Source organism: Indicator indicator, chromosome 5, assembly GCF_027791375.1.
Source record: "Indicator indicator isolate 239-I01 chromosome 5, UM_Iind_1.1, whole genome shotgun sequence".
NCBI lineage: Eukaryota > Metazoa > Chordata > Aves > Piciformes > Indicatoridae > Indicator > Indicator indicator.
The window spans coordinates 15,330,318-15,342,541 of NC_072014.1; the positions used below are offsets into that span (position 1 = coordinate 15,330,318).

The window sequence follows — 12,224 nt, forward strand, 5'->3', positions numbered from 1 at the left end:
CAGCTCCCCACTTCTCCTGGCTGCAAGGTTTGGGTTTACTCCCTGGGGCTGCATGCCTGCTTCTGGACAGGCATGATGGCCATTAGTTGTGGGAATAAAACGTACAAAACAAGATTAAAAAAAAAAAAAGGATTAAAAAGTATTTGCAAAATGGAAGATTTAAGGAACATAAAAGGCAACAGGCTGAACAAAGGTTCAAGTCTGTGCAGAAGACAGGCACTCTCTGAATAACAAACAGTGTCATTTAGTTACTATGGTAACTTGAGAAACACAATGAAAACAGCCACATTCCCTAATGATGAATGGGTCCTGGCTCTGAAACACTGAAATAGAGATGCTGGATGATGCCTGCCTGGTCTAGCACACCCTCCATCTCACCTGGTATTCCATGTCATAGCTTGGCAAGATGATGCGGCCCTCCCTCCACTCTTCCCCTTGGTCCTCCGTGATGACCCACAGTGCCTTCTGCTCTTGGCTGGCTTCCCTCCAGACCCGCAGCATCACCCCATTGCTGCCCCACACCTGGTACTGGAACACCATGCAGACAGCGCTCTGGGGCAGGTAGATGGTGGGGCTAATGAGTCTGGCTCGCTGACCTTCCCTCCTTCCATTGCTCTGCAGCTGCAGGTAATTCTTGCTGTCTGTTCAAAGAGGAAAACACCATTAAATTATTTTCTGTGTACATTTCCAACAAGTGTCTCACCTCCTGCCAGGCAGCTTTGTCAGCGCTGGGCAAACTCTTACACCCATGCCTGTGGGATTGGGATCTCACACTGACACCCTCCATGTGTGCAGCAAACTGTGCCACTGCTGTGCCCTTTGCTGCCTGGCCAGGGCACACTTTGCTCACTAGCCACCACTGTCTGGTAGGAGACTGACAGCAAAACCAGAACCTGGTAAGCCAAAGATCAACATAATTAGGAGAACTTAAAGAGCAGCTACTGTCAGAAGCAGCAATGCCATGATAATGACATTGGCAGAAGTGTGTGCTTATTCTCCCCAGTGAACAAGCCTGAGGTGGGTTTTTCTAATCACTGGTGCTGAAAACTCATCTTGGGATGGGGATCTCAAGCTGTGTTCATTTTGCCTCTTTTCATCCCCAGTGGTAAACACTCCACAGTCGGGCTTTAACTGACAATTTTGTTTCGAGGAAACACAGGACAAAATGAAAGCCTGGCTCTGTTTCCTGTAATGCAGAAAAACAGTCCCTAAACCAGAGCACAGAGGAGGGACCTGGTGGCTGTGAGTGCTAGTTTGCACATAGTTGCAAACATAGCTGAAATAAATACAGCAGAAGATTCACTTGCTTTAATATTAAATTGTGACATGCTTTTTGTCAGTCCTCAGGGAGGAGATTTGGTATGTGTGATATCCCAGGAGAAGCTGAAGGTTGAGACTGGAACTGGAGATACTTGATCTGAATACCAACAGCAGCAAAAGCCCATGGATACAAATTCCTAGGCATGGCTGATTTGGTCTGGAATCAGTGGTTTTAGCCCTCTCTGATAAGAAGTCTCCTCAAGGAGTTTCCCATTTGCAGCTTGGATGCCTGAAGTCCCTTAGCACAGACTGAAAGCTGAACGTGTAGCTGATCTGATCTTTACCTGCCCTGCCCCATCACGACCATTGGCAGGACAGAGTCCCTTGGGTTGCTCTGGCTGCAGCACCTGCAATACGAGGTGACACAGACAGGCCAATGACACATATTGCTGTATTTTGCATTTCACTCAGAGGAATGAATAATTGCTCTTGTTACACTGGACAAGCACTACTGGGGCTTCATGCCAGCATGTGTAAGCTTTCCCACAGCACAGGGGGTTACCTCTATCCCAGGACCACACCTAAGGGTCGGGTCTGTTGTTTCCTTTCCCCACATCCTAGCCCATTGCACGTGATGGGAAAAGCTCTGAGCAGCAGCTTGCCTCTTTTGCTTTACCCACTCCCTCTCCAGCCTCAGTGTCTAAAGCAACGGCAGAGAAGCAGCGTCTGCACTGAGAATGTTTGCAAAATGCACCCAAACCACTTCCAAAACTTAAACCAGAGAGACCTGAATTTAGAGCCCAGTTTCTGAGCACTGAAAAACAGGTCTCACCCAGAAAACAGTAGCTGACCTCACTGCGACCCAGCAATCTGGTGACAGCCCAGTCCAAGGGAGATGTATCAGTAGTTCACAGCCACTGGCCCTACCGCAAGCTTGTCACTGCCAGAGCTGGGCTGAAACCAGCCACTGTAAGCTAGACAGCTTTCTAAAATAAATTTAGGACAAGATGGTAAAAAGACTTGCCATCACCCTACTCCTGGGATGTCCAATCAAAATACTTCAAAAGCATATCCATTCCATATGAACTTTCACTGATTTTGCTGCATGAAGGACAAATCCATCCCTGACCAGCCACAAAAAGAAAGAACAACATTTCCCAGCAATATTTTCCAGCACCTATAAAAAGTATTTGGGCCACTTGGCACTTTATGCTGACAAAGAGTAGCAGAAAAAAAGATGAAAGCATGTTTGCCCACTGCCACTTGAGTGAATCACTTGAAAAAGTACCATGCCGTTCTCTAATGGAGGAGTGTTCTTGTGATTTACCTCTGAGTGGTAGTGGTGGAGGAAGAGATGTGGGAGATAAACAAGTAGAGGAAGGAAAAAAAAAAAAGAACAAGCTGTACTCCATGCTGAAGGAGTGACAAGGCATAAGTCATCAAGGTCTCCTGAATTAAAATCCTCTTTTTGTAATTCACTACAAGCCTCTTCAAAGAAAAAAAAAAATCAACAAGAAGAAAAAAACCATCAACAACAAAGAAGGTAGAAGAGCAAATTGGACTGCAATCATACAATTATCTCACAGCTGAAATGGTCTCACAGGAAAATCTTTAATAAAAGCATCAGCCAGACTAAAGAATAATCAAATCCAGATCCTCAAATCCAGATCAGCCTTTGGTGCCAGTAGCTAAGCAGCCTGATTGAGTGCACGGGTGTGAGCCATTCTTGGATCCACACAAATTCCACAGTTGACCAGAGAAGCCTATGGTCATTGTGCAGCTGGACATTCCCCATGATCTGGACCCCTCACTGTGAGATGGTGCTACCTGGTGTTGCTGCTTCAGCCACTTCACAAAAGAGCCTGTGTGCCCCTGAGTCACATCCTCCTGCTACGGATGGCACCAACCTCCTGTTTGCTCCCATTCCCCTCAGGCTGTTACATTAAAGAAACTCCTCAGCTGCAGCCAAAACCGATGTCCCCTTCAACCACACAGGCTCTTTCAGAGCCATGGGAGCCCTTGCAAGCCCTGCATCTCCTGCGCTCCTTGTCCACAGAGCTCTCCAGGACCTACTGGCAGTCCTAAGGGCTGTGAGGAGGCTCTGTATTCAAGTGATGAACGCAGCTGCAAGTAGAAGTGGGTTCAGGTACCATGCACTCATGCTCCTGGAACCAGTTTGTGGAGCAGAGAGCTGAGCACAAGTAGACATGACTTTTGTGTATCATTTGAAGATTAAATGGCTGGATCGTGGCTAGTTGGACTTTCAGAAAAGACCCACGAATTCTCTGAGACTGAAGGAGCACGCTGTGTGGAGCTAATTGTTGGAACAGCATGCGGGAGCCCAGTGGTTCCAGTATTCACTCTGTTTGATAGAGTAAATGGAAGCCTTTGGCACAGAAAGCACCTGAAAGGCTGATTTCCCCTGCTAAAACACTTGGAGAGTCTTGCAACCATGAGCTGATCAATTCTTCCAGGATCAGAAGTGCATTTTAATCTCTTTCCCAGAATTTTGCTTTGCAGCAGCCTCTATTCTAGCTAACACAGCAGCTACATCCCCCACTGAACTGGCACTGGTAGTTCAAAGCGCTGGCTCAGAAAAGGCAGGACAGACCTGCTCAGGCACTTTAACCCACTGCTGGTTTTGCAACTGATGCTATGGCATGAGTCTCATGGAAGATTTATGGGATCATCTGGATGCAGGGGAGCCAGAGGAGCATGAACATGCAACCATCCCCAGCCAGACGATGGCAGAGTTGCTTGTATGTGCACAGCAGTGAGTGCCAGATAAATCACCAGCCGGGCTCTGCAAACAAACCATCTGGCCAACACGGTTTCCTCTTGGCGCAACTGTCCCCTCCTGCTAGCAAGCCATCTGAGAGGACATTAGGGGCAGTGGGGGATGAAGCCTCGTGGTTTTGTTCAGGCTGCAAGCACAAGCCATGGCAGCTGCCCCCTCTGCAAGGTCAGTCTGCCTGGGCTCAGGTCCTGCACATCTCATCCCCTCCCCCAGGAAAACTGCCTTCCCTCATCAGCACATCTGGAGATTTTCCAGCAAAATATGTTGGCCGGGATGTACACAAGCAATTACTGAGAATCTCTCTGCATCTCCCCTTTGCTTGGTAGCAGTGAATTAGACACTGCTGCTCCTGTGGACAATCCATGCTGAATTGCCTTTACTTACGTCCCTCCAAAGGTCACCAAACTCCTCTTCATTGCACAGTTTGTTTCACAGCATATTTTAGTGGCAGTGCTATAGCCCACTAGCAACCATCTCTTGTCTGCTAAATCCCATAGGTGACACCTCTGCTCTGGGACCTGTATGCTGCCTGCATAGCCCCATGCTACACTGACCATGCTGTGTCAGAGACAAGGGGATGTCCTAGCAGGGCTGATCCTACTGTTCTTCTGGGCCACGTGAGCAGGAGATTGCATCAGCCCTTGCCTTTACTAGGGAGCAAATCAGCTCAGATCCCCTCATGACTGTAGGGTGCTCTGTTAACAAGGGGATGGCAGATGCATGAATATGCAGATTGAAATTGGATTGTTATTATATTTAATTTTTTTTTTTTTAGCAAATCATGCAAATTCACCTCAAAAGCCTGCCACCGTAATTTCAGTGACAGGCTTCTCCTCAATGACAGACTTTCATTTACGAAGGGAAATCAATCCTCCATAAAACTGGTATTTATATTAACTAGATCACCTCGTCTGCTGGAAAATCCCCTCAATTTTGATTACGTGTTAATGAGCCTGCCAAATCCTTGCCATTTCAGTCTCTAAATCAGTCTGTGAAAAGGCATAAACCCCCATATCTGTCCAGAACCAAGCCCTCTGCCTGCTCTCCAGAGTCATTCTAATGGATGGGCTGTTACATCCTCTCTCTTAATTAAGCCTCACATCCTCAACAGCACAGCACAATTGCGAGTCCTACTGCCTCCCCCTCAGGAGCACAGGGAGGGCACAGTGTCCCTGACAAACCAAATGCCAATTAGAGTCTGACATTTATGCTAAGTGAGCTGCTCACCACCGCACTGGTCCACTGCCAGCCTGGCAGGCACCCTGCATGTCCCTACATGAAAGGGTGCACAGAGATTCACCTGTGCCCGGCGTGTGCGCACACACAATTGCAGGCATTAAGCGAGGCGGTGCTTCCAGCAGGCAGGCTGCACGCTGAAGCCTGCTGACGTGCACACGCGAATCACGCCCTGTGACTCACCCGCTGCTAAGTCACTGCTGTGAGGCGACAGAGCGATGCCCGTGGTCAGATCTGAGAGACACAGACTTGCTTTCCAGAGAGCACTCCAGCCCTGTTTTATGAGGCAGTGTGTGTCAATGGTGTTTGGGGCCAAAAAGTGACTAAGGACTCAAACAGTCCTTAGTCAAGGAGCAGCAAAGAAACAGCTAAGCCCCAGACGAATGGTATCTTCTCCTCCGCCTCCAGCCCAGACCAAGCGAGCAAGGAGCTTTGCTGGCAGTGTAGGGACAGACTGTGGCCAAGCGTTTTCTCTCATGAAAGACAGTATGGGCATGAGAATAGCCACAGCCTGGCCCCCAGTCTGTGGCCAGGACACTCACACAGCTCAGCCAATGCTCAACAAACCTCCAATGATTCGGGTGCCAGGGTGTCCCAGCTCCACCATGCCATGGTCAATCAAGGTACAAATGACTTTTTAGGGTTTGCTGCCCTCGCTGTGCAAACAAGGGTCAAAAGTGCCACACAGAGCTTTGGGGGCAGTGGGGAGAGACAGAGCTGGGTGTGCAGTCTCCATTCCACAGCATACAGCTGCTCACTCATTGCACAAAAGTGCTTGACTTTCACACCACCCCACATATAAAACTGCTTCCTACTTCAAAGGGGAGGGTTGACCCTAGAGATCATAGTGTCCCCTCAAGGCACATGCTCAGAAAGTAAGTCTCATGAGAGTAAGTACAGACCCAGTTCAGTCCAGCTCTGCTCCATTAACACCATGAAAAACTTTCCTCTGGTTTGGACAGAGTAGGATCAGGCAGAAGTTCTCATGGATTGCTGGAAAAATACGAAACTTGCCCTTTTAAAGATCCCATGGGAAAAACACAGGAATGGTAAAGTGTTGCCATCAGCTTAAAAACAGCTCAACGTTTGTTTTCCTTAGAAAATAAGCTTTTACAAAACTTCAGAGAAACATTCATCTGCTGGAAACACTTTGAAACAAATAAGCCTTTCCCTGCAGTGTCTGCAATCCAAATGAGCAGCATTCCTGACCCTCAAAGCCAGCAAGACCATGGACCACAATAGAAGTTCTTGGTGGGTTTTTGCAGCTCAGCTCAAGAACTATGTGGTCTGGACAGCTGCAAGGTTAACATTGCCTCCTTTTCTGTGTGCACATACAGCTGCCAACAACTGAACAACACAGTGTTCACAGTGCTGCCAGAGTTCTGACCCTGACTCTGTGTTCTCCTGAACAAGAAGCAGCATGTGATAGAGGTGCAGACCCTAGAATGCTCTTTTAGAACCACAAGGTGTTTACTTAATGACTGCAAGAAAATGAGAGGGGAAAACAAATTCCAGGTTTTCAGTGCTGGGTTATTAGCATAGCATCACTGAGAGCAATGGAACAGCACTTAATCAGCTAAGACTTACCCTTTAGGATCAAGACTCTAGTGAAATTCAAAGATGATGAAGAGTTGAGATGTCCAACTTATCAACCAAGATTTATTTTCAGGTTTTAAGACACATTGTCGTTGCATGCAGCAGGAGATGGGGGATGAAACGTCATTGAAACCTGAACTTGGTGCTCCTTGAAGCTTGCTGAGTGCAGCTAAGGGGAATCTTTCTATAGATGGGAAGCATTTCAAAATCCAGAGGGAAAAATCCTGGCAATCTCTTGGGGGGGGGTGCGGCATGGAAAAGGGAGCAACAGTATTTTCTAGCCTTGTAAAGGACAGGGTAACAGCTGGAACTGTGCTGGGTTTCTGCTGACTTGAGTGCTGTGGGTCCACTTTCACGAACAGTGTCCCCAGACGTGTAATGGGAGCCTGCAGGAGTGGACGTGGAGTTAATCCATGGTGTGAAAAGCCCAAGGAACACAGGACTAAAAAAAGAAATGCAGAGCTGCCTGAAAGAGTATCTTGGAAATAAAAATAGTGGAATGAGAGCAGTGAGTGTCTTGTCAGTCTCGAGAAGTTCTCTGTGCCAAAGATGAGGAGGAATTGCATGCAGCACATAAAATGAAATCGGGAGATATCTGAGGAATTCAGGCCTGTCTCTCAGCAGACTTTTCTAATCAAGAGCCTCACAGAGGATATTTCACCACGGTCATTTCCTTCCCCCTCTATCTCATGCAGACTGAGCCAGGCTCCTCCTTTATTATTTTTTCCTTGGGTTTTGTTTTTTTTTTTTTTCTTGCTATTTTCAGAACAAACAAACACATATCACATGTCTCTTAAAGGCACAGCACATTTTCTTGCTACTGTAAAGCAGCCATGGCCCCTAGCCTGGGCCAATACCTTCAAATCAAAGAGTAAATCTGGCTCTGGTGGCTTTGAGTTCCTATTAGCTTTTGCCCTGCCCCTAAACTATGCACAGCTGCTTTTCTTCACCCAACTGCTCACCCCGGGGTGGGGAATTCACAAGCAAAGACCACCTCAAACAAGGGCTTTTCATTCCTTGCTCCCTCGAGCCCAAGGATGAATTTTCTAAGTAGAAACAAAGTGCTGGCGGCAGTGTGAGGAAAAGGCAGGGGAAGAATGGGGGAGTGTGAACCAAACAATGCTTCATTTCTGTCCCTGCTGAGGGGCTGGCATTGCCTATTTTTCATGTTTTTTTGAGTTGCTTTTAAAAGCTGTGTGTGGAGGAAGAAAAGCAAATAGCTGTTTCCTTTTGTGCCATGTCTTCTTAATTTCTAAGAAGGGGACCAAAGTGAGGCACAGCGGTGAAGCCTTTGCATGCTGGCCACTCCGCAGCCCTGTGCTGTGTGGGCAAGACCGTGCACAGCTGCCAGGAGAGCAGATGACTGCCCAAACCAGCCAGGAGGCTGATCCCATAGCAGTGCCAACAACCATTCCTCAGCCTGTGTCTCTTCTCTGCTGCTGACCTCCCAACACCAAGGGCAATTCACTGCAGCCCCCTGGAACTGCTAACTCCTCTTCCTCTGCCTATACAGCCTGTGACTTGCCAGGCAGGGCCTGAAAGCCTGCCTGCACCTAGTCCTTGCTTCAGTAGCTGGCTCAGCACAGCACTGTAATAGAGAACTCTCCACACTGGCACAAAACCACATCTCGGAACTCAGCAGGAGAACGTTCCCCCAGCTGCAGTGATCAGGGTTTGCAATTCCTAACTAAGAAAGAAGAAAGGGTAGAAGGGTAAAAGGCAGAGCTGGGTCCTGAGGCAGCACCCAGCCTCACAGGCTGTGCGCACACACACGTGCCTCTGTGCAGGCACACGACAGAGTCTTCTAAGAAACTATGGCCGACTCATTATAGGGAGACTCGGGGGAGAGGAAATGAAATGAAAAACTCAGTCTGAGTTATAAAAAATAAGTAATTTCTATCTTACTTGCAAGGGGCTGATGTTAATTAAACATTAGTACGGAGAATGAGATGGGGAGGGTTATTAAGTCTGGGGCTGGCTGTAAGTGTTCTCTCCGGTTGCCTGAGGCTCCACTGAGCTCCAGTTATTAATCTTCCAAAGCACTCAAATGCTGAAGAGACAAACACTTGAAATATGAAAATGTTTTTCTCCATAGCAGATACTATGACCCTACGTCATGTCAAAGAACTTGTCAGATGTCCATATAGGCTGCACTTACAGCGTTACCTCGTCTCTTAGAAAAATGTCGTGCACCTCAGGAGCTGAAGAGAGAAATGATGTGTGCATTTGTGTGGGGGTGATTTGTGTGTGGAGATGTAGCAGATTCTCTTCATCCCATATGTTTCTGGAATACATATTTTCCTCTTTAGCACTGCCTACCAGGTGTTGGCTGCATGGCTTTCCAACTGGCTGGCGGCACTGCCAATCTGGCCAGTGCCTCTGCCAGGTGGCTAACAGGTTCGCCTGAATGTTTTCATCTCGAGACTCAACCTTACTGGGGAGAGGGTGGAGAGGAGCCCACAGCATGCACAGCTCCCTTGGTGCATGGTATGCAGATGCTGGAGTCACTAGGAATCAGGGCAGAACTGAAGACAGGTAATATCAGCCAGGTCTTCCTGGGAGAGCCTTGAGTTTCATAAGCAATGACTGATAGTGAGGAGAAGTGATGCTATGGTGACAGAGTCTACCTGGCAAATGTTCTTCATGCCACCCATGCCACAAAGTCAATGAGGGTAAGGAAAAGGCACTAGTCCTGGGGTGAGTTCCAAGATGTGAAGCTGAAGAACTTGATCTATCAACCACACTGCCAGAGGCAGGCTCCCTTCCAACCCACTCTAGCACATCTCAGTGACATCCTCCATAAATTAGTCTCTGCCACATTCATGCAAACCTTCCGCTTCCGAAAGCACAGAAGAAAAAAGAGCAGAAGTCAAACAGCAAGAACTGGCATGTTTCAGCATTCTTAGGGCTTAGCTCACCCTTTACTTGGAGGAGGCTGAAATCCAGCCTATGCAAGCCCAAACTGCAGAATAGCTGAGGAATACAGGCAATCCAAGCAACATATGGCAGGAAGAAATGCATCTCTTACAAAAGAAATGTGTTTTGTGGAAAAAGCATTGATTCCTACAGAGGACATTTGGGCCAGGATGTGGAACAGAGCCTGAGCTAACCTTCACAGTCACGGGGGATTCAAAGCTATCTCAGGAAGAAAGTATGATTCAGTGCCAGTGGTCAGAGTCCTATAAGTCATGAACTACACACTAAAGCATGTGAAAACTTCCATAAAAGAAAACGTTCAGCTCTGCACAGCCTTCACAACTCTTGACACCTGTGCAATTATCAGTCATACTCTTCACACGCAGAAAGTCCCACCAGCTCCCTCTTCCCTCCATAGGGAGCTATGGAATCTGTATGGTATTAACCATCTTACCAGGCCCAGTCTCAGCACTTGGTTCAGAGTTGCCAGTCCAGGTGCTTGTAGGCTGAAAAGACCATGTATAACCCGTTCCAAAGTCATGTGACCAACCACAGAGGCCTTCAGGGAGATCAAAGTTGCAGTTGAAGTTTGAAGGGAGATGGAAATCTTATAAAAGGAAATAGAAGCAAAATAAAGTTGGATTAAAAAATGACCTATCCATGAAGAGCTGCTACTTAAAAGCAACTCAAAACTACGATAGCTTGCAAACCATAAATACTGAAGAAATCATGAAATCTCACTCACACTGATGCTTTTAACCTATCTCACATTTCGTCAGCTCCATGGATCAACCTTAAGTTCTGCATCATCAAAACGCTCACACCATGTCCTGTGGCTAATCCACCAAACTAAGCAAATATAAAAGCAAGTACCAAATGCATCCAGACTCTAATCAGCACCTTCTTTTCATCCCCTAGAGCAGTCAAATATTAAATGCCTTCTTAAATGTCAGGGAAGAGTGCTTCCTGAGTGCCCTATGTTCATCAGTTCCTGCTCTGGCTCTAAAAGGAGAATCTCAAGTGCTCCAGAAACCTGGGTCCTGAGTGACAGATCTAGCCACTTGCACCAGACGGGAGCTGTCTGTCAACATGGTGAGCTGCCACTCACCACTTTCTTATCTTCTCATGGAAATGCTACCAGGGGAAACATGGGGCCATCATGAGCTCAAGCGTTTGGATTCTGAGTGAGAGGAGCCAGCCTCTATTTCTAGCTCTGCTATGGACTCACCACATGGTCTTTGGGCGAGTCAGTTAACTTTTAATCTGTGAAACAGGAGCAGAGCTAATTCCCCTGTGTCAACAGCTTTAAAAACTCTGGAGAGCCTTCCTGCAGAGACAGGTCGGTGGGCAGGAGGGCACATGGCAGGGGCTGCACGTAGCAGTGAAGCATCTTCTGTCTTTGGTCAGGGAAGCAGCCAGAAGGCATGGAGGCTGCAGAAATGGTCTGAGACCATCCCAAGCACTCAGCAGACATGCACGCAGAGCCCAATGATAGGCCAGGCTGTTCCTGAGCAAAGAGGAAGTTTTAAATCACAGAGCCCACAAAGTGAGCAATAGCCAGAAGGAGGTGAGTGATTCAAGCAACAGGCATCAGGGGAACTTTGCTGCGAGGAGCAGAGGGCTTTCTTTACATGCTCCCACTCCAAAATAAAATAATGCAAATAGTGGATCTTTTTATTCCAATCTGTTCTCATACCCTGGAGAGCAGCATTGTTTCTGTTTGACTGCCATAAATCTGATTGTCCAGAGAAATACACTCATTGTTTATGGAGTATGAGAATGAAAATTGTTGCTAAATCTGAGGGAAGATGAGGGGGAGGCTGTTTTCACACTCCACAGCGCACTCTCTTTGCTCTCTTGCCCTGGACTGCACCCAGGAATCATGTTGTTACAGAGTCTATTACTGCCCTGAATTTTCTCTCAGCAGTTTCCCAGTGCCTCAACGGCAGCAGGGTTGCACAAGCTTATTACTGAAGCAAAAACTGAGAATCAGGCCCTTTCAGCTACTTCTTCAGCAGAACTGCATTATGGCAGAATCCCAATGGGAGGTGTGACAAAGCCAATTAATGTTATTTTGATTTTTGTTGTTGTTGTTATTTTAAAACCCATTCTTTTTTTCCTCTGAGACTGGAAGCCCACATGACAGAAGTCCCAGGAGCTATCTCAAATGATAGCTTTTCCTCATGAGATTTCTTGTTGAAGTCCTTTTGTAAATGCCCCGGCCCAGTGCTGAGGCCCCTGCTGTTACACCCAAAGGCACACATCTCCTCTATGCTGCACTGTACAACTAACCCTGCACAGCCCTACCAAGCCCTCTCTCCCTAGCTGGACAAGCTTTAGATACTCACCTCTCAATTTCAAGGAGCAGAACATGACATCTGAGGCTGAGAAAATGAGTCCCCTCCAGCACTGGCTCTTA

The 12,224-nt window shown here is 47.4% G+C and overlaps 1 protein-coding gene across 4 annotated transcripts in view; it reads right to left on the reverse strand.

Annotated features, from left to right (window-relative positions):
• The window catches only part of NRP2 (neuropilin 2), an 86,780-nt gene that overhangs the window by 22,589 nt on the left and 51,967 nt on the right, over nucleotides 1-12,224 (reverse strand). For all 4 annotated transcript variants that reach the window (XM_054380832.1, XM_054380831.1, XM_054380830.1 and 1 more), the window contains exons 12-13: nucleotides 10,260-10,412; nucleotides 379-641 (exon numbers count right to left, since the gene is read on the reverse strand). In XM_054380832.1, the coding sequence (XP_054236807.1) occupies nucleotides 379-641; nucleotides 10,260-10,412 (416 nt within the window). The remainder of the gene's footprint in view (nucleotides 1-378; nucleotides 642-10,259; nucleotides 10,413-12,224) is intronic.